Raw genomic sequence first — 26,271 nt, 5'->3', positions numbered from 1 at the left:
TGGTTGACACTAAGAAACAAAAAATATTTTTAGAAGTTAATAAAATGACAATGCCTTTAAGAAAAAATTCTAATCCGGAAAGGAATATAAAAAGTAGCAGAAAAAAAAATAACCCACATGTAAATACTGATTTACTACTTAACTCAGCTATGGGTAGAAATTGTTCAGCTTATTTAACTAAAATATAATACTAATAAAATGTATTTGAATATTTTTATTTATAGTCTTATCATATAGTTACTATTTGTATATTTATATTTAATAAATCAATCAAAATATATTTCTCAGTTAAATTGATCAAAATATATTTCTCAATTAAGAAAGGTGGAATATCCATTTATTTTCTTGATAGCTGAAACATAAAGCCTATTGCAACAGAATCATAGATTTAGAGCTTTAAGAGTTCTGAAAAGGTCATTTAATGCAGAGGTTCTTAATCTCTGTTTGTCAGGAACACCTTTGGCAGTTTGTGAAGGCTCTGGATCCCTTCTCATAACAATGTTTATGCTTGGGACTACAAAGGAAACCAATTAAATTGAAAGACAGTTTATCAAAATATTTTTTTCAAAACCAAGTTCATAGGCCTCAGTTTAAGAACACCAAGTAAAGTGCAAACCACTGACTGTACAAATGAGAAAACTAAGGTTCAGATAAAAGTCATGTAAGACAGTAAGTAGCAGGGCCTGACACCATATCCAGCAGTCTTTCCGTTGTACTACACTACAGAATTTAGTTTAGTCATTTTCATCTTTGCCAACACATACAAACAAATGTAAAAATATTTGTAAATTTTAATTTATTGTCAATATTTTAAAAATTCAGGAATGATCAAACAGCTGCATTTTCCACTGTTGCTTTATTTTCATCTTCTGTTACCTGTAAAATATTAAGGTAATTACTTTACAGAAGCTTAAATGTTTATAACCTAAATCATTCTCAAAATTTCATTAAATATATTTCACTATGTTCACTTGAAATAAATAGCAAGTCAACTAATTGCTTCTGCAGACATAGGGATAGTGGTCACTACTGATTCTAGAAAAAATTAATTGTTTACCAAGTATATTTAAGATATCAAATAACTAAGATCAAGAGGTTAAGATCTATAAAGTTATTAAAATAATCAATCGCTCATTGATTTCTACTTTTTATTCTCTAGCTATATTAGGATTCACTACCATTCTCTTTTTCTTATTTTTAACCTTCCACCTATAACTCCATCTTGAGTACTCAGAATTATTCTTTATATTTGTTCCTGCTCTATTTTCTTCATCTAAAACCATTACTGACACCTGCTTAAAAAGGACATTAAGCAAGCCATCCTTTTATATTAATTTCTTCCCCCTGCCCCCTGGATACAAGAGAATAATAACTAGTTAACAAATATTAACATTATTCTTACATATAAACAAGCATAAATATTATGGATAATAATGAACTTGGGCTAATTTTACAAAATTGAGAATACCTATCAGTAATACAATTAAGTATTAAGGCAGCTAGGTGGTGCAGTGGACAGAGTGCCAGGCGTGAAGTCAGGAAAACTCATTATCTTGAGTTCCAATCTGGCCTCAGACATTTACTAGCTGTGTCACCCTGGACAAGTCACTTAACCCTGTTTGCCTCCATTGCTCATCTGTAAAATGAGCTGGAGAAGGACATAGCAAGTCACTCTACTACCTTTGCTAAGAAAACCCCAAATGGGGACACGAAAAGTTGGACCCAACTGAAAAACAACAAAAATCTTATGTATATGTACATATATGTAAATGATACATATACATATATATATACTTATATCTTACACATATATTTATATACTTTATCTACTATGTATTTGTCTACTCTGTGACAATCTACTATGTAACAAGCACAAACCAGATAAGAGAAATACAAGACAGTCTCTGAAACAGTTACTGAATTAAAAGCATAATCAAACACTAAATTAGGGGATTTTAATGAATACGCAAGGAGGAAAGGAGAGGGCATTCAAGAAAGGCAACAGAATGAATGAAAGCATGAAGGTGAGAACCAAAATGGTACTGATATAGGATTTAAAGTAAAATGGCCTTATGAATATCAGGAAGATCTAGTTGAAAAAACACAGTAAGGCCAAACATGGAGGTCTAGTCCAAGTCCACAGTCTTCTCATGTAAGAACTTTTGCCATTTTTCTCTTTTGTTCTGTTTCTTCTTTCACAACATGACTACTGTGGAAATATATTTGACACGATTGTACATGTATAACCTATAACATATTGCTTGCTGTCTTGGAGAGGGGGTCTTAGAGGGAGGGAAAAATTTGGAACTCAAAAATCTTACTTGAAAAATAAATGTTGAAAACTATTCTTATATGTAATTGGAAAAAATAAAATACCATTCATTAAAAAAAATAAACTTTTGCTACAATGGAAAAACTGAAAATTACTGGCAAACCTGGTCCCTTATAACTAGAAAATGTAAAAGTAATACATACTTGTGAAATGCAAGTGGTTAAAAACTAGTGATAAACTGAGAAGACTTCAATTTAGACAAATGACTACAGCTGACACTAGAATGTAACCTAATGATTGCAAGCAACTTATAGATTTTAGACCAAATTAGATCTCTTAGAATATAAACACATTTGGGCATGTCAACAGTTTATTTTCCCACTTTGGGGAAATATCTAAAAAAATTGTAATACCTTGAATGTTCATTGCTTAAGTTTACAAAGAAAACTATCAAATATATCACGAATTATGAAATATTTTAAACAAAAGTATCTCTTCTAACCAGAAGTATTTTCTTAAATTCTCTATCTTTTCCAAAAAAAAATAAAGACTACCAACAGAAAATTCCTAAAAGCCTTTTCTTTTGCCACAAAGTTCTTGAATATCCAATAAAGCATATTTTTGGATGTCAGTGCAAGGACCATTTTCACTGGTTTGCCTTTGAAATTTTAACCAATTTCCATCCTGGAAGACATCTAGTTAACTCTAACATATACTACTACTTACTATTTTCCGAGATCTTTCCAATAATTTGTGCCATATAGTATGATGTGCCTAGAAAAGAAAAATATTCAATGAACTATAAACATAAAAGCAAAGATGATGATAATGATAGCATTTATAACGTACTTTGGGGTTTCCAAAGTGCTTTACATGTTGTTTCATTTGATCTTCACAATAACCCTGTGAGGCAGACTTTACCATTAGCCTTGTTTTACAGATGAGGAAACTGAGACACAAAAAAGCTAAGTGATTTGCCCAGGGTCACACAGCTCATGTGTATCTGAATCAGGGCTTGACTTCCTGACTCCAAGTCACTGGGTCACCTAGCTGACTACTTGTCTGTACCTTTTTTTAAAAGGTACAGACTTTTATTAACTATTGAGGGCCAGCCTAATAAAGTGGCAATAAAATGGGAAAAAAATAAAATTCATTATATAAAGTTCTATTGATTACCCTATCAATATTCTTTTATGTCCTCCCTCCTCCCTAATCTTCCCTACCTCTAAGTTTCATGGGGAACTCTCAAAGAAGCATCATATCACTGCCTCATTTTCCTACTGAGGAAATAAGTCAATTATTTTTTAAGTTCCTATTGAGTACAAAAACACTGTAGTATTCAGCGCAGATATAAAGAGAAGTATCACACACCCTATTCTCAAGCAGAAGGCACGGCACAGTAGAGTGCTGGATTTGGAATTGTAAGGGATGACTGAATTTTGTTTCCGCAGACATCATACAAACATAATTTGCAAAACCTAAGGAGTCATACTTACGGCTAATACAAAAGATAACTTGACTGAGTGCAGGAGAAAGCAGGGAGAGATGTTAATTAAACACTCGCTCATCAGCATATTTAAGAGCAGACTCCCTTTCTCTGCTCTCTGAGAATGCCTTTTTCCTGTATCAAGAACTGCCAGGCCAGGTGCAGCTCACTAAGGATGAGACCCATTGACCCAGACCCTATCTTACATAATGGGACTTTCCTTATGGATATCCTGGGTTGAATCTTCGACTGAGTGATGCAGACATCCTGGGATAAGATTAAATGTATTAATAAAGTATAAAGAGAATGAGGATGAAAGGGGGGAGGGAACTGAAATGTGGAAATGAGAGATGTAACCAGAGTAGAGAACCACGTGGGGTGGGCTTTAGGTGTGAATCCTGAAATGCCCAGCCAATGGGAACAGTGGAGAAAAATTTGAGTCAGGATAAGACATAAAAAACTTGGTAATTGTCTAAAAGGGCATGTCTCCTTATGGGTCACCCAGACTCTTGTGGTTTCTGGCAAGAGAATGAAAAATAAGATCTTTCCTTAATTCACTGATGGCCATGTGGAGTTTTTTGGTAAGATGATTATTTCTCACAGAATCAAGAAGACCTGAGTTCAAATCTGACATTCGGACTGTATGACCCTGGGCAAGCCATTTCACCTGAGTCTTAGTTTTCTCTTCTGAAAAATGAGAAGGAGTAGATTCAACGACCTCTAAGGCCCCATCTTGCTCTAAATCCCTGACACTATGATTGTTATGTTAATATGATAACAATATAAAACAAATACCATAACAATAATCCTCCATTGAAGCCCAACTTTGATTCCTCATCAAGACCTGAAAGGTGATCCTAACTTCTCAAAAACTATTCCAATAGGAAAGAAGCTCTGACAGGACCTACCAAGCTGGAAAGGATGCAGAAACGCACCAATGCCTGAGGAAGCCTGCCTGCGTCTGAAGAGGCTCACAAGATTAGCCAAAGGGTTGTGAGTTTTTTGTCAACAGACCATAGCAGTCTCTAAGACCATTTGTTCAATTATAGAATAACAATAACAACAGTAACATTTATTTAGGGCTTAAAGATCTGCTAAGCATTTTACATATATTTCCTCACTAGACGCCTGCAAATGTACAGTAAGTTGTACAAGGATTACTATGAGATGTACGAGAGAGATCCCTTTCAGCTGGGACTGGGAAGGTGCAAAGAGGTCATGAAAACATTCACAGATGAAATAACACCTCATTGGGGCTATGAGAGAAGGAAGGAGCTTCAAGAGACGGGATGAAGGTTAAGGAGACTCCCTTATATGAGTCCCCAGAAGAAGGGAGGATTTTGCTATAAAATTATCACACTCCTTCCATCTTTCATAAAACAATTTATACATCTAATTTTCTTAGCTTGTATTCTATTCAAATAAAATTAACAGTTTACTAAAAATGTTATAGCATAAATCCTAAACATAAAACAAAAATGACTACATTGTTGGTGAAGTGTGAAATGGTACAACCATTTCGGAAAGCAATTTGGAATGATGCAAACAAAATGACTAAAATGTCCATATCCTTTGAACCAGAGACTCCATTACTAGGCTTAAATCCCAAGAAAGCCATCAAAAAAGAAAAAAAAATCACCATATATTCCAAAATATTTATAGCAACACTTTTTGTGACAGCTAAGAACTGGAAACGAAGAAGATGTTCATCAACTGCAGAATGGCTGAACAAACTGTAGTACGTGAGTGCCGTGAATTATTACTCTGCTGTAAGAAATGATGCACATGGTGAATACTGAGAAGCACAAAAAGGCCCATATGAACTAATGCAAAGTGAAGAAAGCAGAGAATAAAACAGCTATGGAGGTAGAAGGCACAGTGGCACACCAAAAAAATCAAAGGTATGTGTAAGAACAAAATTATAAAAATCAAGTGGGATCTGAATGAAGAGACTGTTAAGGCAATCTGCCCTTTTGGGATGCTAAGACTATCAAGTCTCCTTTGTTTGAAATGGTGGGCAACATTTTGCTGTCTTTGTTTTGAAATATTTCTCAGCTATTTCTCAGCACTGAGGCAATCAGGAGTCGTTGACTGGTATATGATGTGATACTGGGGATGGGGAACTCTCACACACCCAGCCTGGGTGAGGTCAGAGCCCTCAGAGCTCCAAACAGGATATAACTGAGGGGGGATCTTGGTGTCTGACTTTTGGGGCCCACTCATGGAAGGAGTCTGGGCAAGCCATTGTAACTTTCCCCCGGCTTTGATAACCCAGGCAGATATTGGTGCTTCTCTGGTAACTATGAATTGTGATTTGAATCAGACATGGTCTGTCTGTTGATGTTTGTTATTTCTGTTTGTATTCATCCTGAAGTTCGGGGGGCTGATCTTTTCCCCCAGAACTAAGTGAATGATATATGTATGTTTGATTAAACTGAGATTGTTAACCCCTTAAAGTTGCTTTCCTTAGAAAAGCAGATCAAAGAATCTGTGTTAGCAGTCCTCTGTGTGCTGGTTGTTGTTGGTTTTACACAGCGACAGTAGCTGCTAGCAGATTGCTGCTAGAGATATAATTACACATCCACTCCCTCCAATCTACCATTTGATGGGAAGTGGGAAGTTTGCAGCTATTACACAACTGCACATGTTTTGGGACTTTTTCAAGGTTATCAATCAGTTGTGCTGACTTTTTTTTTCTCTCTAAAAAAACACTATTTGTCAAAGGAAATGGTTCTCTGGCAAGGGGAAAGGAGGAATACAAACTATAGTGATATATGAAACAACAAATATCAATGAAAACACATAGATTTTTTAAAATGCCAGGAGACAAAGGTCAATTTTATTTAGCATTAGTATTTAGCCTGTGAAGCAAACTTTTTATTTTATAACTACTTTAAGGCTACACAATATAATGAAATTGAATGTATATTTCCCTTCAACTAAGTAAGAATTAAGTTCAGAAAGTAATATTAACTAATAATAAAGGAAGTTGTACTTTACTTACTCTTAAGTGAACTGGTAAAGAAAGGCCCTGGAATCTTCGTACATGATCTAGCTGGGCGCCTTGAAGAATATGGACTGCTGAAACTTCATACTGGAAGCAAATACTTGTCCTTGAAATGAGGGGACCCTCACTAACATCCACGAAGTCACCAAATCTCATTTAATTAAAAAAAAAAAAAACCAAAATCAGAGACATAATAAATGACTTTTTAATATTACTTTTAAAAAACCTACAGAAAATTCTATTGCCTCTTTTTCACAATCATATGTCCATGTTCACCTGGGGCTAGAACTATCTATCCATTGGGAAACCCAAGACTCTCAAATCGTACAAACCAAAAGAAAGGTCAACAGAGAAGGGAAGCAACACAAAGATCCTGATGCCTACATGTGCCAATCTGCATTTGGGGTAGTCTATAGATGAAAACAAATGACCTACATATGTTTTCCTTAAAAGTTTTAAAGAAAGGAAAAAATGGTGGGTTCTTAGGAATACATTTAGGGTCAAGTCAATACGCATTTATTAAGTACCTACCATGTACCAGGCACTGCGCTAAGCACTGGGGATACAAAGAAAGGCAAAAATCAGAACATGACCTCAAAGAGCTCACAATTTAATAGAAGGGAGACAACAGGAAAACAACCATGTACAAAGATATATGGAGGATCAATTGGAGGTAACAGAGGGAAGATACTAACATTAAGGAGGACTAGGAAATATTTCTTGCAGAAATTAGAATCTTAGCTGAGACTTGAAGGAGGACAGGTAGATATGAGCAGGGAGAGAACTTTAGGAATGGGTGAGCCAGTGAAAATGCACAAAGTTGAAAAATGAAATGAAATACCTTGTGGGAGGAACAGCATGGAGGTCAAGGTAAAAGAATGTCTACTTTCAAGGTTTGATATGTAATTGAATGGATGACTCATAAAGTTGGTCCATCAATTCAAATATTTTGACTATATAAATGAAGAATGGAATAGTGCAACCCAGAATTAAATAGAATGAGAAGTACCTTTAAAAATCTGTGTGGAGGACTGAGCCAAGATAGCTGAATAGAGGCAGTACCCTAGCAGAATTTTTCCAACATTCTCCTCTAAACAACTTTAAAATAATGCCTCAAATCAAATTTTGGAGTGGTAGAGTCAATAAAAGGTAATTGTGAGAGATTTTTCCAGCCTAAGAGAACTAAGAAGGTCAGCAGGAAAGGTCTGTGACACTAGGACTGGGGCCAGCCTGGTGCAAGTGCAGTGGCTGTGACAGCAGCAGCAGCAACTTTGGGAGCCCAGAGACAGTAAGCATGTCAGATACTTGGTTAGAAAAAGATTACAGGGTACCATTTCCTGGCACTGAGTACAGTTGATGCTGATTGGCAACTCTATTGTCCATATACAGTTCTGGATCATTGTTTCAGGGCAGAGGAGAGTGTTTGCAGTCAGTAACAAGGGAACAAGGGCTCTGGTTGCAGTTCCAAGAAAGAGAGGAGCACTAGTGCCCACAGAAGAACAAGAGACCTGATCAGAGTTTCAGGGCCAAAAAGAGCATTAGCACTTGTGTCTGCAGGAGAGTAGGAGCCCTTCCTGGATAAAGACCAGAGTGTAGATCAGTGACTACACCTCTCCCTGGATCACACAACGTTGGAAGCATCAAACACCTGCAGACCCCCAAAATTATCTCTGAAAAGAGCAGCAGAAAAAAAGCCTGAAACTTGGAACAAGGACTTAATCTCTAACCCCAGGTGAGCAGAGCCCAACTTTAACATAAAGTTCAAAGTCAAGAAATAGGCTAGAAACATGAACAAACAATAAAAGAAGAACTTGATAGTAAAAAATTACTGTGGTGGCTGGTGGAGTTGTGACCTGAAAGTAATTTGGAACTATGCCCAAAAGGCTATAAAAATGTTCATACCCTTTGACCCAGCAATACCACTTCTAGGGTTGTATCCCAAAGAGATCACACAAGTGGGAAAAGGACCCATATGTACAAAAATATTTATAGCAGTTCTTTTTGCAGTAGCAAAGAATTGGAAATCAAGGAGATGCCCATCAATTGAGGAATGGCTGAACAAGTTGTGGTATATGAACGTAATGGAATACTACTGTACTATAAGAAATGGGGAACATACAGGCTTCGTAACAACCTGGAAAAACCTACACGATATAATGCTAAGTGAGTGGAGCAGAGCCAGGAGAACATTATACACAACCACAGATATATGGATTCTGTGAGGACTAACTTTGATAGACTTCACTCTTCTCAGCAATACACGGTTCAAAGACAGCTCCAAAGGACTCATGATGGCAAGAGCTATCTACATCCAGAGAAAGAACTATGGAGTCTGAATGCAGGGGGCAAACTGTTTGCTCTCCTTTTTTTTTTTTTTTCCTCTTTTGTTTTTTTTTGGGGGGGGAGGGATTGTTTCTTCTTTCTCATGATTCATTCCACTGGTCATAATTCTTCTTTACAACTTCACTATTGTGTAAATAAGTTCAATGTGAAGTTATATGTAGAAGATATATCAGATTCCATGCAGTCTTGGGGAGGGAGTGGGGGAAAGAAAATCTGGAACTCAAAACCACGCAGAACTGAGTGTCGTGAACTAAAAATAAAAAAATCTTGAAAAAAAAATACTATGGTGGCAGAGAAGATCAAGACATAAACTTAGAAGAAGACAACACCATGTAAGCATCTACAAGCAAAGCCTCAAAGAAAAATGCTAATTGGACCCAAAGCCAGCAAGATCCTGGAAGAGTTAAAGTAATATATAATATAGAAGAAAACTGAGAAAAGAAATTAGATGTAAGAAAATTATAAAAAGAGAATTAACAGCTTGGTAAAAGAGCACAAAAAAAAATACTGAAAATAACACCTTAAAAAACAGAATTAGCCTACCATAAACTTGACACAACTGAAGAAAAGAACTCCTTAAAAAGCAGGGTAGGCCAAATGGAAAGAGGTACAAAAATTTACTGAAGAATAGAACTCTTTTAAAAGCAGAATTGGCTAACTGGAAAAAAGAGGTACAAAAGCTCACTAAAGAAAATCATTCCTTAAAAATCAGAATTGGGAGGTAATCAAAACAAACACTTTGGAAAGGGGACAGGGTCAAGGGAGAAAATACAATAAAGCAGGATGGGTTGGGAAGGAGCAAAATGTAGTTAGCCTTTCACAACATGAGTATTGTGGAAGGGTTATACATAATAATACATGTGTGGCCTAGGTTGAATTGCTCAACTTCTTAGGGAGGGTGGGTGGGAAGGGAAGAGGGAAGAGAATTTGGAACTCAAAGTTTTAAAATCAGATGTTAAAAAACAAAAAAAGTTTTTATATGCAACTAAAAAATAAGATACACAGGCAATGGGGTGTAGAAATTTATCTTGCCCTACAAGAAAGGAAGGGAAAAGGGGATGAGAGGGGAGGGGGGTGAGAGAGGGGAGGGCTGACTGGGGAACAGGGCAACCAGAATATAAGCCATCTTGGAGTGGGGGGGAGCGTAGAAATGGGGAGAAAATTTGTAATTCAAAATGTTGTGAAAATCAATGCTGAAAACCAAATATGTTAAATAAATACGAATTGGGCAACTAGAAGCTAATTAATTCAATGACATACCAATAAACAATAAAACAAGGTCAAAAGAATGAAAAAATTGAAGAAAATGTGAAATACTTCACTGGAAAAACAACTCACCTGGAAAACAGATCAAAGAGAGGTAATTTAAGAATTATTGGAAAGAGCCTAAACATCACATTTCAAGAAATTATCAAGGAAAACTGCTCCGATATCTTAGATCCTGAATACAAAACAAAAATTGAAAGAATCCACTAATCACCTCCAAAATAAATGAAAACTTTCCAGGATATTATAGCCAAATTCCAGAGCTACCAAGTCAAGCAGTCAGAAAGATATAATTCAAATATCATGGAGTCACAGTCAGGATCACATAATATTTAGCAGTTTCCACATCAAAGGAACAGAGGTAATGGAATATGATATACCAGAAGGCAAAGAAGCTACCAAAAATAACCTACCTGGTAAACTGAGTATAATCTTTCAGGAGAAAAAAATGGATGTTTAATGAAATACTAGACTTTTAAGGGACCTGATAAAGTTAAACTGTTTACATTCCTATATGGGAAGATGATTCTCATAACTCCTAAGAACTCTATCATTATTAGGGCAGTTAGAAGGCATCCACACAGACGGAGTAGGGAGCGAGGTGGCACAGTGGATAGACTGCTGGGCCTGAAGTCAACAAGACTCATCTTCCTGAGTTCAAATCTGGCCTCAAACACTTACTAGCTTTGTGATCCTGGGCAAGTCACTTAACCCTCAGTTTGCCTCAATTCCTCATCTGTAAAATGAGCTGCAGAAGGAAATGGAAAATCACTCCAGTAACTCTGCCAAGAAAACCCAAAAGGGGTTACGAAGAGTCAGATACAGCTAAAATGGCTGAACAACAAACATAGACAGAGGACATGGGTGTGAACTGACTATGCTGGAATGTCCTAAAAAAAGAAAATGAAGGGTAAGAAAGATGAATGCACTGGGAGAAGGGGGAAGAGAAAAGAAGAATGGGGAAAATCTAATAAAAAAGTTAATTAAGGAAGAGCTTTTACAGTGGTGAGGAAAAGAAGGGTGGAAATGGAGGGTAACGCTTGAATCTCACTCTCATAAGAACTGATTCAAAGAGGGGAAAATATGAATATATACAGAAAAAGATACCTAAATAGATATCTAGCTATCTATAGCTATCTATCCATTTAACTGTGTAAAATCTTTCTCACCCAAAAGGGAAATAGGAGGGGAAGAATATAAAGGGGAGGGGAGGGTATTAAGGGAGGCTGTGGTCAGAAGCAAAACAGATATTTGAGGAGGGATAGGATAAAAAGAGAGGAAGATAAACAGAAGAAAATAGGATGGAGGGAAATACACAGTTAGTAATCATAACTGTGAATGTGAATGAGATGAACTCACTCATAAAAAGTTAGAATCCAACAATATCCAACACAGAAGGGTTAAAATAAGGGGCTAGAGCACAATCTAACATGCTTCAGCTGAAGTAAAAAATGCAGGAGGTAGCAATCACGATCTCACACAAAGAAAAACAAAAACAACCCCAAGTAAAATAAATAAGAGAAACCAAATTTTGCTAAAAGGTACCACAGAAAATGAAGTAATATCAAAAGTTTTTACAAGTTTCTCTGATAAAGACCTCAGCTCTCAAATATATAGGGAACTGAATCCAATTTTAAAAAATAAGAGCCATTCCCCAGTTGATAAATGGTCAAGGGATAAGAACAAGTAGTTTTCAAAAAAAAAACAAACTATAGTCATACAAAAAAAATTCTAAATCCCTAATGAAGCTGAGGTGGAGAAGTAACAAGAACAACCCATCCAAATGGGGAATGAAATTACAATAGATTCAGAAAGCAATAAAAATCTCTCAACACATAAAGCATTTATTTCATGAACAAAGTAATAAAAATATAAAAGTATATAGCTGCCTATTTCAGTTGTATGTTCAATAACCTTTAGTTTTACTAAGGCTACTTTTTAAAATTAGGTTTTAGTTACCTGTATAGTTTTACTATTCTCTCAGGATTCTCTGATGCTTTCTCTTCTATAAACTGCATTTTGTACCTTAACAAAAATGAAGGGGAGAAAAAAATTGTACAGATGTTATTTTTTCCACTCGCATTAATGAAAACACTTAAGAAAACTTTCAAATTTTCCCCCACAATTAGATATGAACTACTACTACTCCAGAGCACTTTGTACCTCTCTTAAGTCACTTAGTTTGTGTCTTATTTTGCATTTAGTTGAAAAACTGGCAAATATACAATATAGAAAAGTAAAACTTCCAATTTCAAAAATATCCTGACCAGAACGGAGATCAATTTATATGGTGGGAACACTAACAATCATGTTCTTAATAACCTGGCCTCAACAGCTGTAGTAAACCACCAGCAGTTTAGAGATATCGTTCCCTACCAGTCAAAAACTCAACTCACAGGAAAAGGAAAATAAACAGTGAAAATATAACTATTAATAATTATGTCTACAACTGATTTAACAAAATGTGTTTGATTCTTTACAATAATGTTAAGAAACATCAAAATGCAATCAGATATTTACATGAGTAAATGATGCCTGTGCTACAATCTGAGTTTCTTCTGCGCTTCTTAAACTGTGGGTCGTGACCCCATATGAGGTTGCAACCCACCGCTGAAGAAGCACTCACATCATTTGGATTCAATCAAAGGGCTGCATTTGAGGACCTAGAGGGCCCCATGTGTCCTTGAGGCCACAGAGTCCCCACCCCGGGCTGAAGGGGTTGCAAGTGGAAAAAGTTTAAGAAGCCCTGGCCTAGGTTATTAGTACAGTTATTGATACAAATTCCTGATCTGACTTGTAGGTTTGGGAAGGATAAAAGGACCCCAGATCATTGCAGGCATAGAATGATTCCTAGAAGATTGGGTCAATTTTGAACAGTAGCCCATGGAGTTTGGATCCATTAGAGAAAGCCCTGAAAGTTGAGCTCAATCCCAGAGTTTAAGAAAACTCCTGATTTGGTTGTGTAACTATTCTAATGTCCTAGGAATTCCCCCAAATAATGGATACCCCACATATATCCCAGTTCATTTCTGGATCCTATATGACTAAACATGACATTAAGGAAAAATTTACCTAGATATTCACATCAGTACACTATATCCTGGTGTTTGACTTCATCAAACAATGAAAGATTATTAAATTACAACTACCTTTAAAAATTCAGAATCACATGCATCAAATATTCTTTTAACTTTTACTAATACTTATAAGTTTTCATGTCCATTTTTTGAATGTATTTTAACTCACATGTGATACATTTGGCTAATAATTTAATGATACTTTTCCATGTTATTAATAGAATCATAACTAAATCATAACTAAAAAAAAGTTTAAATAATTTAAGTGAAAGAAATTTAAGAGCTTTATCTGCTAAGATTAAATTAAAATAACTACTCTAATCATCCCTGTTTTTCATAGATTAAATTCAACTCTCAATCCTCCAGGCTATGGAACAGTCCAGTTGATTTTTAAGAATGGCACAGACTAAAGATAATACAACGGTTCCTGACATCTTACTTTATTTAGGGTATATAGCCTCTCTACTTCCAAAAAAGATTTGACAAGGATTAAAAAATTAAATAAAATACAATTGAGAACAATAAAAAATAAAAAATGAACAAAACCTGCTAAAAGGAAAAAAGTAACAGATGCTGTTAGGTACCACATATAAACCTAGTTACTGCAGTTGAAAAATAAATTAAGTTTGGAGTTTTCCAGCAATAAAAGTACAAATTGGATAGCAGCAGTTAAGTGTGTAATTGCCTGAGCATTAAGCCTGGAATTCTGGAAGCCCTGAGTTCAAATCTGACCTCAGAACTTAATAGTTGTGTGACCCTAAGTAAATCAACCTCTGCTTACCTCAGTTTCCTCAACTATAAAATGGGGATAATAACAGAATCTAACTCCTAAGGCTGTTGTAAGGATCAAATGAGATAATACTTGTAAAGCACTTAGCACAGTACCTGGCACATAGTGGGCACTTAATAAATGCTTGTTTCTTCCTTTTGTCATTGTGATAAAAGAATTTCTCTTCAGTAAGTGAGTTCCCTATTGACAGATAAAAAGTGGCTTTACACAGCGATGAACACAAAGACACAAACGTATCTTAAGACATTAATGAAAAGAGTCAAATCTCGGTCTAGTGGATGATGACAATGTTAACGTACAAGGTGAAAACAGTACAATCAAAGGATTACAGATTTAGAGTTGGAAAGGAACTCAAGGAATCTTATCAAAGTCCCGCATATTACTGATGATGAAACTGAGGTAAAGACAGGCTGAGCCAATTATATAGAAAACTTCCCCACTTATCAATGACTCACCTCCCAAATAATCCTCATTCTCTGACAGCAGAAACTCCCATCACAGTGCCCACAGAAGTCACAGCTTACAAAGAAGCCAATCCACTTACAAGTCCTTACCCATTTACTATACATTATCCCCTGAAAACTAAAGCCTCCAGAGAACAATACCTTCCCCACCCCCCTCCATTTTAAATACTGCCCAAAGGAGTTGCTACATAACTTCCGACCCCTCCTGATTTCCACTGCACACCTTAGCAACACAGGAGTATATGCTATAGAACCTTCATCCATCAAAGTCCCATCCCTATACTTCCAAGGTGTCAGCCCTTATCTGAGCCTGGCAAGTATGAGTGGGGAAAGAATTTCTGCATATTTTTTTCATGTTTACAAAGTACCTATCTCATAAAACTCAGTGAGGCGGCATAAGTACTGTTATTCCATTTTACACATTAGGAAACTGTGACTTTGAGAGCTAAGTACTTTATCCAGAACCAAAGAGTAATTACATATCAGAGAAAAGAATAGAATCTGAGACTTATAGGAGCCATGATTCCCCTAAGGACAAGACGGCTACTCCTGTCCAATTGTGCCTCTTATAACTATCAGATCATCCATCTAACCCAGGAGCCCTTAACTTGTCCCCAATCAGCAAACTGGCCCTCACAACTTATCTCAAGGCAAGAAACTTACCCTTTTTAAATCCACAGCTTTATCATCACAACCCTGACTACCAAGGTTAAGTGTCTCACTTCCTTGAAGTCAGGGAAGGGGCCTTACATGTGGTAGGTGAAACTACCACAACCAAGATTACTGACAAGTTAGCTAAGGGATCCCTTTTCTTCCAGGTAAAGGCACATTCACAAAAGTTTTATATGGCTGTAATCCCGAGTTCCTAGATGAAGATGAGGTCAAGTCCTTATCCAGCTCCTGTGAAACAATGGACAGTTCCTGAACCAGAAGCTTCTAATGGGAAAGAAACTTGACATTCTTTCTCCAAAAGTACACCCGGGGAGGAAGATGTTCTGACTGGTAGACCAGGGAAAAACTGAGGGTTGCTGGTATAGAGCAAATCAACAACCCATGATTATTTCACTTATTCCAACATTGGACCCAAATTACCAGGGGACTACCCAAGTTAGCCCCAGCCCACCACAACATAGTTTCCAGTACTGCCCTCCTAGCCACCTTCATCTAAATGTGCTCCAGAGGACACCAATCTAATTTGGCTAAAACTTGAAAGTATACAGAGAGGAGTATTGAGCTTTTCATAGAATCAAATGTTATGGCTAATCAATCAACAAGCATTTTTAAACACCTACTATGTACCAGGCATTTTGCCAGGCACTGAGGATACAAAAACAAAAATGAAATACTCAGTTTTCAGGGAGTATAAATTCTAGAAGGAAAACATGTAAATATATAATCATGTACACATGCATGCATACATACATACATACACATGCACACACACACACATACACACAAACAGGAGGCATTTTTGGGTGAGAAAAAGGAGAATGAAGACACACAGCTGGGAGAATTGGAAAAGAACTCATGTAAGAAGTGGCATTTGGACCAAGTTTTGAAAGAGGCTAGACATTCTAAGAAGTGGGAGTAAGGAGAGTTTGCATTCCAGGCACTGCCATGACTGTCAAGAGCTTTGTCAAAGGCACAGAGGTGGGCTATGGAACGTAATGCTAACTGTGACTTATGTTGCTTGGTTTTTGCTCTTAATATATTTTGGGACAGTTTGAGAGATAAGTCTTGGAAGAATTAGGTCTTTAAAAGAAAAGAACAGTGTTTTGAGAAAAAACCAAACAGAATAATAAAAAAATCCAGCGTACCTCACTGAAGTAAACAAAGAGCAAAGAAAAGTTTAAGGGTACTTAGATTGGGAGTGAAAAAGACAAGCTTAGAACTGAGGTTGAACAACTGAGGTTGAAAAGTTTCTTTCTTATGTAGATATTTTAAAAAGGGTTTTAAAGAATAAGATTTCATTCATATAATAATTCTGGATCATTTAAGATTTTGGAATTTTCAAAAATGAGCACTTACTTGTTGTGTTGAAAGATTTCTAATGCCAGTTTTGCTTCAACTTCCAAAGTTTCAAATGGAAGATCTCTATTAATTAAGGCATGAGCATCCTTTGTGAAAGAACGCAGGTGTTCCTTTAAAATTAAAGTATTAACATTCAGTAATGTTTCACAACACAAAATTTCAAAATCATTAGTTTGAAATCTGTGTACACTCTTCTAATATATATCCTATATGCACAGACAATTCCTGGGGGTACTATATTTCTACTCAATACAAATCGTGTATGGTAAAAACTTAAAATCATTCAGACTGGTTGATGAAAAAACCATTCTGAATTACTGAAAAGTTAGAATTATAGAATATTTATAAAGAATATAAATGTAATTATGATCTTATATACACATTAACAAAATTAGCCCCTACTAATCCTTAAGAAATTCATCTTAGTAGCTAATAATTTTAATTATCCTGTTAGAATCTGTGCCATTTAGAAAGATTTGATAAAAAATACAATACTACCATGAATTACAGAAAAATCCCATTTTAAAAATGCCTTTCTGTTGGTTTAATAAAATGCAAGTGGATGACTGGTAAAGATTCCAACGTGTAAATGCCACTGATGAAACTCTACATTGACTTTCTGTGTATCCTAATTCATTAATAAAGGCAAAAGGAAAGAATACTATCACACTTAATGTACTTTTTATTAAACAACTTTTTTCCAACAAAATGTTTCTTTTTCAAAACTATGCAAAAATTGAGACGACTTTAGTTACACGGCACATCATGAACTTAAAAAAACACAAGTCTAAGTACCTTCTTTTGTTCTTACATGAAGAAGTTGTGGTAAAACATATGGAGCCATCGCACGAAAGTCACAAGAAAAACAGAATACAGGAAAAGATATCAGAGATGCCTTTACAGGTGAAGTTGGCCAGTATATGTCTACTAAAGCCAAAGCACAGAACAGGTAGCCTGGAATGTTATTCTCTGATTTACCAACTTCAAGTCATAAGATCTTGATGATAAAGAGCAAGCTGCTCTTCAAAAGAATGGCTAAAATCAGGTTTCCGGTGACGGCTGGCCTTTCTTGATTGGAGACAGAGTTGATTTTCTTAGTAGTCACAAAATGTAAATTAGACATTTCTCTCTTAAGTTCCCAATAGGCATGTTGCATGTTATTACTTGGAAAGTTTGGCCTCTTGAAGTCTGTTATTGAGATGGTTTCCTAAGGCTGATCTTATGTTTAGATTTTTGCAATTCTGTTCTTAGACTACTACATTTCTTTCTCATCAGTCCCAGCTCCTGTTCCAAATCATAGATTTTCAGGTCACTGCTCGACTTTTCTACCTCCCAGTTGTATGAAGGTCACTTTATATTCCCCATCACTTGCTGAATTTCAACCTAGAAATGTTCTTTAGTCTGTAGCTGTTCATTTAATACCTTCCAAGACTCAGAATCATCTTTATTCATTTTATCCAAATTGCTTTTCAAATCATCTTTGTTTAGGCAAACCTCCTTGGAGATATCCAAGATATCTTGGAGATAGGCCTTGTTTGCTTTTTCTCATCCCACTGAGCTTATTCTTTTATCTAAGCAGGTTTCAAGAAGATTTTCTTCCTGAAATCTTATTCTTTTCTTTAAGAGGGAATTCTCCTTCTCTGAATCCTTTAGTCTCTTTCTGAAGTCAATGTTGGACCAACGGCAAAGTGTGAAGCCACGGGTTCAACTCCTGCATAGATTGACATAGGGGTAATGGCATCTCTCCTCTGAGCCTTTTCATGATTCAGAATATAGATGTCATCTTCTTCTATTGCATCCATGATGGCACCTTGTCAGCACTTTTGGTTTCCCCAATGTGCTGAATGAACTAAGAACACACAGGGTTAGCAGGGTCACGGCAGGCTTTCAGCCTCCGCTGACTCGAGCCAGGTCTTGGGGGTCCTATGCCCTGGCCCCTGGTGGCATGGACTACATTTTTAAAAATAAAAACTTCAGCTATTTTGTTTTTTGTGGAAATCTATTTTTCTTTAGCAGATCATTAAGATGGCTTTTGGAGTATCATAATTCCAGATTAGTGGAGTCTTCCAAAGAACGTGCTGCATTCACTTACTTTAATATAAATTATTCTAGCCCCTATCTTTCAAAAATAATGGCTACATTTCTTAAACTGAAAACAAAAAGATTAAGGTAAATAATTTTATGCAACTTCTTGTAAATTCTTAGAAATTTAGACTGAAAATGAGTTGTTTTTTTTAATCTAATTCTGATTTAGTAAGACCAATAGAATGAGAACTTAATCATATTAGATGGAATATGCCTAGCATCTCTCCCCACCAAAGATGGACCTAGAAGGAAGACATTATGGCTGGCAAGAGTTTAAGAATAGGGAAAGGTTTGCTTCATAGAATGACAGTGTCAATTCTCTCCTTCAAGGAGGATTAGGAGCTCTCAGAACACAGATGGTAAGGGGATCTAACAACTGAACAGAAGATTACAAGACTCTTTGCTGGCACTGGAGGCAGAACCACGTTGCTTTGTCCATACTCAGATCCAGGTCACAGGGTGGCAGTCCCATGGCTGGGAGGAGCACTAGCACACCAGAGCTTGCAGCCGCTATGGATTGGGGACTGTCTTCACAGTTCCAGGAGAGAAAAGAGTACTTGTGGTCATTCACAGATCAGAGTACAAGCCAGGGGAGTAGTAAAAACACTTCTTCATAGATCATATCACCTTAGAAGAACTGGAAACTTAGAGAAACTAGAAATCTAGAAGTATCTCTAAAAACAGCTGCACAAAAGCTCTAAAGCTTGGGACAGGGAGCCCTCTACCCTGGAAGCAAAGCCCCACTTTAGCAAAGAATTATAAGTCAAGAAATAGGCTGGAAAAATGAGCAAACCACAGGAAAAAAAAAATCTGACTACAAAAAGTTACTGTGGTAACAAGGAAGCTTAAAATACACACTCAGAAAAAGACAACAAAGTCAAAACTCCTACATCAAAGCCTCAAAGAAAAATATGAATTGGTCTCAGGCCATGGAAGAGCTCAAAAAGGATTTTAAGAAACAAGTAAGCAAGGCAGAGAAAAAATTGGGAAGAGAAATGAGTGATGCAAAAAAAATAGTGAAAAAAGAATCAACAGTTTGACAAAGGAGGCACAAAAAATACTGAAGAAAATAACACCTTAAAAAATAGAATAGGTCAAATGGTTTAAAAAAAAAAAGGGGGGGGGGGCAGCTAGGTGGTACAGTGAGTAGAGCACCGGCCCTGGAGTCAGGAGGACCTGAGTTCAAATCCGGTGTCAGACACTTGACACATTTACTAGCTGTGTGACCTTGGGCAAGTCACTTAACCCCAACTGCCCTGCCAAAAAAGCAAAAAAAGAAAAAAAAAAAAGAGTATAAAAATTCAATGAGAAGAAGAATGCCTTGAAAAGCAGAATTGGCCAAATGGAAAAAGAGGTGCAAAAAAATCACCGAAGAACTCCTTAAAAAGTAGAATTGGCCAAATGGAAAAGGAGCTAAAAAAATTCACTGAAGAAAATAATTCCTTAAAAATTAGAACTTAGCAAGTAACTAATGACTTTGAAACATTAAGAAACAATAAAACAAGAAAATAATTCCTTAAAAATTAGAACTCAGCAAGTGACTAATGATTTTGAAACATTAAGAAACAATAAAACAAAAATAAAACAAAACAATTAAGAAAGAAAAAAATAGAAGAAAATATGAAATATCTCATTGGAAAAACAAATGACCTGGAAAATAAATATAAACAAATATAATATAAATCTAAATATATTATTAATATACATTTATATTTATATACAAGTTATATATAAACATAAAATATAAATAAAATAAATCCAGGAGAGATAATTTTTAAATGACTGAACTTCCTGAAAGCCATGATCAAAAAAAGAGCCTAGCCCTCATCTTCCAAGAAATTATCAAAGAAAACTGCCCTGACATTCTAGAACCACAGGATAAATTAGAAATTGAAAGAATCTACCAATCACCCCCTGAAACAGATCCCAAAATGAAAACTCCTAGTAATTAGCCAAATTCCAGAGCTCCCAGGTCAAGGAAAAAATACTACAAGCAGCCAGAAAGAAATAATTTAAGTATCATGGAGTCATAGTCAAGATAACATAAGATTTAGCAGCTATTAAAGGATCTGAGGGCTAGAATATGATATTCCAGAGGGCAAAGGGCCTAGGATTACAACCAAGAATCACCTACCCAGAAAAACTGAGGATAATCCTTCAGGGAGAAAAAATGGGAATCCAATGAAATAGAGGACTTTCAAGCATTCCTGAGGAAAAGACCAGAGCTGAATAGAAAATGTGACTTTCAAATACAAAACTCAAGAGAAACATAAAGGGAAACCATAAGGGACTTAATAAGGTTAAACAGCTTATATTCTTACATGGGAAGATGATATTTGTAACTCATAAGAACTTTTTCATTATTAGAGAAGCTAGGAGTATATATAGACAGAAGGTACAGGTGTGAGTTGAATATGATGGGGATGATACCTAAAAAAATAAAATTAAGGGTGAGAAAGAAGAACACACTGGGAGAAAGGTAAAGGGAGAGATGGAATGGGGTAAATTATCTCACATAAAAGAGACAAGAGCTTTTACAGCAGAGGGGAAAAATGGGGGAGGTGGTGGGGAATGCTTGAACCTTACTCTCATCAGAAATGGCTCAAAAAGGGAAGAAGAAATACACTCAAGTGGGTATAGAAATCAATCTCACCCTACAGAAAAGTAGCAAGGGAAAGGGACAAGAGAAGGGTGGTGATAGAATGGAAGGCTGATTGGGGAAGGTAAAAGACAAAAAACTTTTGAGAATGGACAGGGTAAAAGGAGAGAGTAGGATAAATGGAAAAAAATAGGATGGAAGGAAATACACAGTAATCATAACTGTGAAAAAAAAATTTCCAAGTTTCTCTGATAAAGACCTCATTTCTCAAATACATAGAGAAACGAGTCAAATTTATAAAAAAAATTAGAGCCATTCCTCAACTGATAAATGGTCAAAGGATATGAACAGGCAGATTTTAGACAAAATAATCAGAGCTATCTATGATTGTATGGAAAAATGCTCTAAATCACTACTGATTAAAGAAATGCAAATTAAAACAACTCTGGGCTATGACCACACACCTACCAAATTAGCTAATATGACAAAGAAAGAAAACGATAAATGTTGGAATGGGAAAATTGAGACTAATGCACTATTGGTGAAGTTGTGTACTGATTCAACCATTCTATAGAGCAATTTGGAACTACACCCAAAAGGCTATAAAACCATGCATACCCTTTGACCAAGCAATATCACTACTAGGTCTGTATTCCAAAGAGATTAAAAAAAAAAAGGAAAAGGACCCATAGGTACAAAAATATTTATAACAGATGTGGCAAAGAACTGGAAATTGAGGGGATGCCCATTAATTGAGGAAAGGCTGAACAAACTGGTGTATATGATTGTGATGGAATACTACTGTACTTTAAGAAAGGATAAGGATGCTCTCAGAAAAACCTCAAGACTTACAGGAACTGAGGCAAAGTGAAATGAACAGAACCAGGAGAACACCATACATAGTAACAGCAATACTGTACATGATCAACTGTGAATGATTTAGCTATTCTCAGCAATACAATGATCCAAGACCACTCTGAAGAACTTATGCTGAAAAATGCTACTTATCTCCAGAGAATGAACTGATGGAGTCTGAATGTAGGTTGAAGCATACTTTTTCTTTGCTTTCTTAATTTTTCTTGTGTTTGTTTGTTTTGTTTTGTTTTGGGGGGGGAAGAGTCTGTGCTGTTTTTTTTTCATAACATGACTAACATGGTAATATGTTTTGCATGATTGCATTTGCATACCCAATATCAAATCATTTGCCTTCTCAATGAGGAGGGGAGGAATGGAGAAAATCTGGAACTCAAAATGTAAAAAAAAAAAGAATGTTAAAAATTGTTTTTGCCTCTAATTGGAGGGGAAAATATTAAATCATTTTTTAAAAAAACTATCAAAAGGATACTGAACAGAATGAGATAAAATAACAAATTTCTTTTGGAAAAATAAAAAAAATCTAGACTATCATGAGAAATCATGAAAAGAATAAAGGACAAAGATCTGGTATTGGTTAAAAATATAAAGGTAAATCAAAGGAATAGATTAGACAAGGAAGAATAAAAAACAATGGAACTCAATAATCCAGTGTTTAATAAACCAAATAGTAAAAATTACTTAGGAAAGAATTCACTTTTTGATAAAAATTGTAGGGAAAACTGAAAGTAAATTGTCAGAAATTAGGTTTAGATCAACATCTTGCACCACATGCCATGATACATTCTAAAGGGAAACGCAAACTTAATATTAAAGATTAGACCATCAAAAATTAGAAGGGAAACAGACTATATGCTGCTCACAGCTACAGACAGATGGGTTTTTTAAACTACACAAGCTTTAGAGGCAATTAAAAAAATAACAGGTAACTTTAATTACATGAAACTAAAAAGCTTCTGCACAGAAAAAATTAATGCACATGGGAAAGGGGAAGTGGTTGAATGGGGAAGAAACTGTATCAAATTGTTCTGATAAGAGTTTGGTATCCAAGATATATAAAATGTGTGTGTGTGTATCTATATATACAGATACATACATTTATATATATATATATACACACAAATCTATATGTGCATAAATATAATCAACATATCAATTATATGCAAGTGATATAATGCAAAGAACAAGATACATACCTGCGTGTGGGCATATCCCCAAGTGTTCAAAGGATATGAACAAACATTACTCAAAGAATTACTCAAACTATTACCAACCATGTGAAAGAATGCTCCAAACTAAGCTACTAACAATGTATTTTTAACTATTACCAGATGGTTTTGATGGCAAATATGACAAAAGATAGGAACAGTCAATGTTTAAAAGGTTGTAGGAAGACAGACACACTGGTGAATTACTGGTAGTGCTGTGAATCAGTATAATCATTTTGGAAAGCAATCTGGAATTATGCAAACAAAGTGACTAAAATTTCATGCCCTTTGACCCAGAGATTCCATTACTAAGTTAATACCTCAAAGAGGTTACTGATAAAAAGAAAATCCCCATATATATCAAAATATTTATAGGACTTCCTATAATAGCAAAGAATTGAAAACAAAGCAAAGGCTCGTTGATTGGAAAATGGCTAAACAAACTGATACACTAATGTAAGAGAATATCATAGTACTGTAAGAAATGATGAATGTAAGGTCAGTAGAGAAGCATGTGTGTCTATATGTACATACGTATGTATATATGTATGTATGTATGTAGACACATACACATAAACTGATGCAAAATAAAGTGCAGCCAAGAAAACAATATCACAATGACCACAAAAACGTAAGTGGAAAGAACCACAAAAAAATTAAAAAGGAATGACACAAAATCATAAAGAACAAGTACAGCTCAAAAGAAGAGAGATGAGAAGACACTCCCATCCCACCCCTTTGCAGATGTGAGAGGTCTACAAGTATTGTATACTGCACACATATTAAGACTTATCTATTACTTAGTTATGTTCATTTTTCCTCTTTTAAAAATAATATTTGCTATATAGGACTGCTCTCTAGGAAGTAGAATACTGGGGTGATAAAAAAGACATTAATAAAATCTTATTGTAAAATATATTTTTAAAAATTTTAATTTTACAAGTCAAAAAAGGGTTACTCTGATATTCTTAAAAAATAGTCAAATTTTAATTTTTGAAACAAGTTTTTTTTTTCCTAAGTTCAAAATCATTTCCTTTTTTTCCTGATGGTACCATTGATATCTGGCCTACTCGGGGCTCCCTTACATTCAAGCTCTCCTGAGACACCTCCTGTCTCCAAGCCTTTCTCTAGCTGTCCCTCATATATGGAATACTCTCCCTCCTCATCTCTGCCTCTTAGTTTCTCAGACTTCTTTCATGACTCAACTCAAATGCCACCTTCTGCAGCAGCCCTTTCCCAGTGCCCCCCGCTAGCAATGCCTTCCCCTCTGAAACTGCCTTCCATCTGCTCTGCAAAGATCCTATATACATAGTTATTTACATGCTGTCTCTCTTATTAGGATATGAGATCCTTGAGGTCAAGGACTCTTCCTGCCTTTTTATTCCCTGTACTTCTTAGTCCAATACCCATGATAAATGCTTAACAAATGCTTATTGACTGCCTGACTGACCTATTATCAGGTTTCATTTATTAGCCCTGAGATATACAGTGAGTTCATTTTAAACATATGGAATTCCTACACATTCCTACACCAAATGGGTAACAACAAGTCACAGTCTGTCCACCATAATCTTCCACTGAAAAGTCAAGTGGTGGCTGGGCTTTTAAGCATACTCCTTCACTTCCATATAATATAGTTTATACGTTTTGTTTTCAATCAATCAACAAGCATTCATTAAGGGTCTACTATGTGCTAAGCACTATGAATACAGAGTTTAAAACTGAAATTGAACATTTCAAAAAATTGAAAATGGAAACATTTTCTGCCTTCAAGGAATTTATATTTAATGTGGAAGGCGCATATTAAAGTATGAAGTACTACTTCGGCTGAAAGAACTTTTACTGGTCGTCTTCCTTTACCCTGGTCTATGACAGAAAATACACATGCACACGCACTGAAGCATCATGTCTATCACCGATCATTAAGATAAATGAATGCCTAAAATATTCACAAGAATCAGGATAATTTAAGTAGCTCACATCCTTGCCACTGCTATCATATATTCCACATTCATTTCCACAGACAAAGGCAATGCTTCCTCGTTGTTTTAGCATGAAAAAACGATCAATTTCAAAGACTGTCAGAAACTGCCTTCCTCTTCCTCTCCACAAGCCCCACACATGACGGTTCAGTACCTTCAACATTTGCTAACAGCCTCAGGTAGGAAAAATGTAAGCACACCCTGGTTCAGATAATGTTTGGTCTGATTATCAAGCATCACTCTTGTCTCTAGTTGCCTAGATTCCCTTCCTTGACTCCAATGTCTACTGCCTGACTTTTCGAATTTTAAATTTACCTCCCTGGCCTGGGAATAGCTGCTTCTCTCTCCCTCACCTCACCTCTGCTTCCTGAAGTTCATCCCTTGGCCACTTTCATGACCTGCTTGTTTTCCTCTACTAAACTTTCTGAATGGGAATCCTAGGCTACCCGGCTAATGTATCTGCCAGCTCACCTTCAGAATACCTAAAACAGAAAATAACTCCAGTCCTTTCCAGCTCACTGCACAATTGATTCTATGATCTGCTTAAAACTAACCTTTCTCTCAGCATGTATTACCCTTCTTTCAGGCTTGTTTCTTTCTGCTCAGCCGCATCAAACTGGTGCTCAAGTCGTGTGTAGACTAGGAGCATCACATCATGAGGACCGCAGAATGGCTTGGGGAAAAAGTCAGCTATGCTAATCGCCCAGGTCCTCCAACCCCAACCGAGTCTCAGAGAGGCAGCTCCCTGACTAGTCTGGGCTCACCGAGGATAAGGGTAGCACTGAAGA

The 26,271-nt window shown here is 36.0% G+C and overlaps 1 protein-coding gene and 1 pseudogene across 1 annotated transcript in view; both read right to left on the bottom strand.

Annotated features, from left to right (window-relative positions):
- Window positions 1-773: 773 nt before the first annotated feature.
- The window catches only part of MRPL39 (mitochondrial ribosomal protein L39), a 35,863-nt gene continuing 10,365 nt past the window's right edge, over window positions 774-26,271 (bottom strand). The window contains exons 6-10 of the mRNA XM_036747588.1: window positions 16,734-16,846; window positions 12,334-12,399; window positions 6,763-6,916; window positions 2,999-3,046; window positions 774-876 (exon numbers count right to left, since the gene is read on the bottom strand). Of these exons, the coding sequence (XP_036603483.1) occupies window positions 829-876; window positions 2,999-3,046; window positions 6,763-6,916; window positions 12,334-12,399; window positions 16,734-16,846 (429 nt within the window). The 3' untranslated portion in view covers window positions 774-828. The remainder of the gene's footprint in view (window positions 877-2,998; window positions 3,047-6,762; window positions 6,917-12,333; window positions 12,400-16,733; window positions 16,847-26,271) is intronic.
- Window positions 17,725-18,538, bottom strand: LOC118840211 (annotated as a pseudogene).

This window comes from Trichosurus vulpecula, chromosome 2 (genome assembly GCF_011100635.1).
Source record: "Trichosurus vulpecula isolate mTriVul1 chromosome 2, mTriVul1.pri, whole genome shotgun sequence".
Lineage (NCBI taxonomy): Eukaryota > Metazoa > Chordata > Mammalia > Diprotodontia > Phalangeridae > Trichosurus > Trichosurus vulpecula.
The sequence above is the reverse complement of the archived record's forward strand: the minus strand, read 5'-3'. Positions and strand labels throughout refer to the sequence as shown.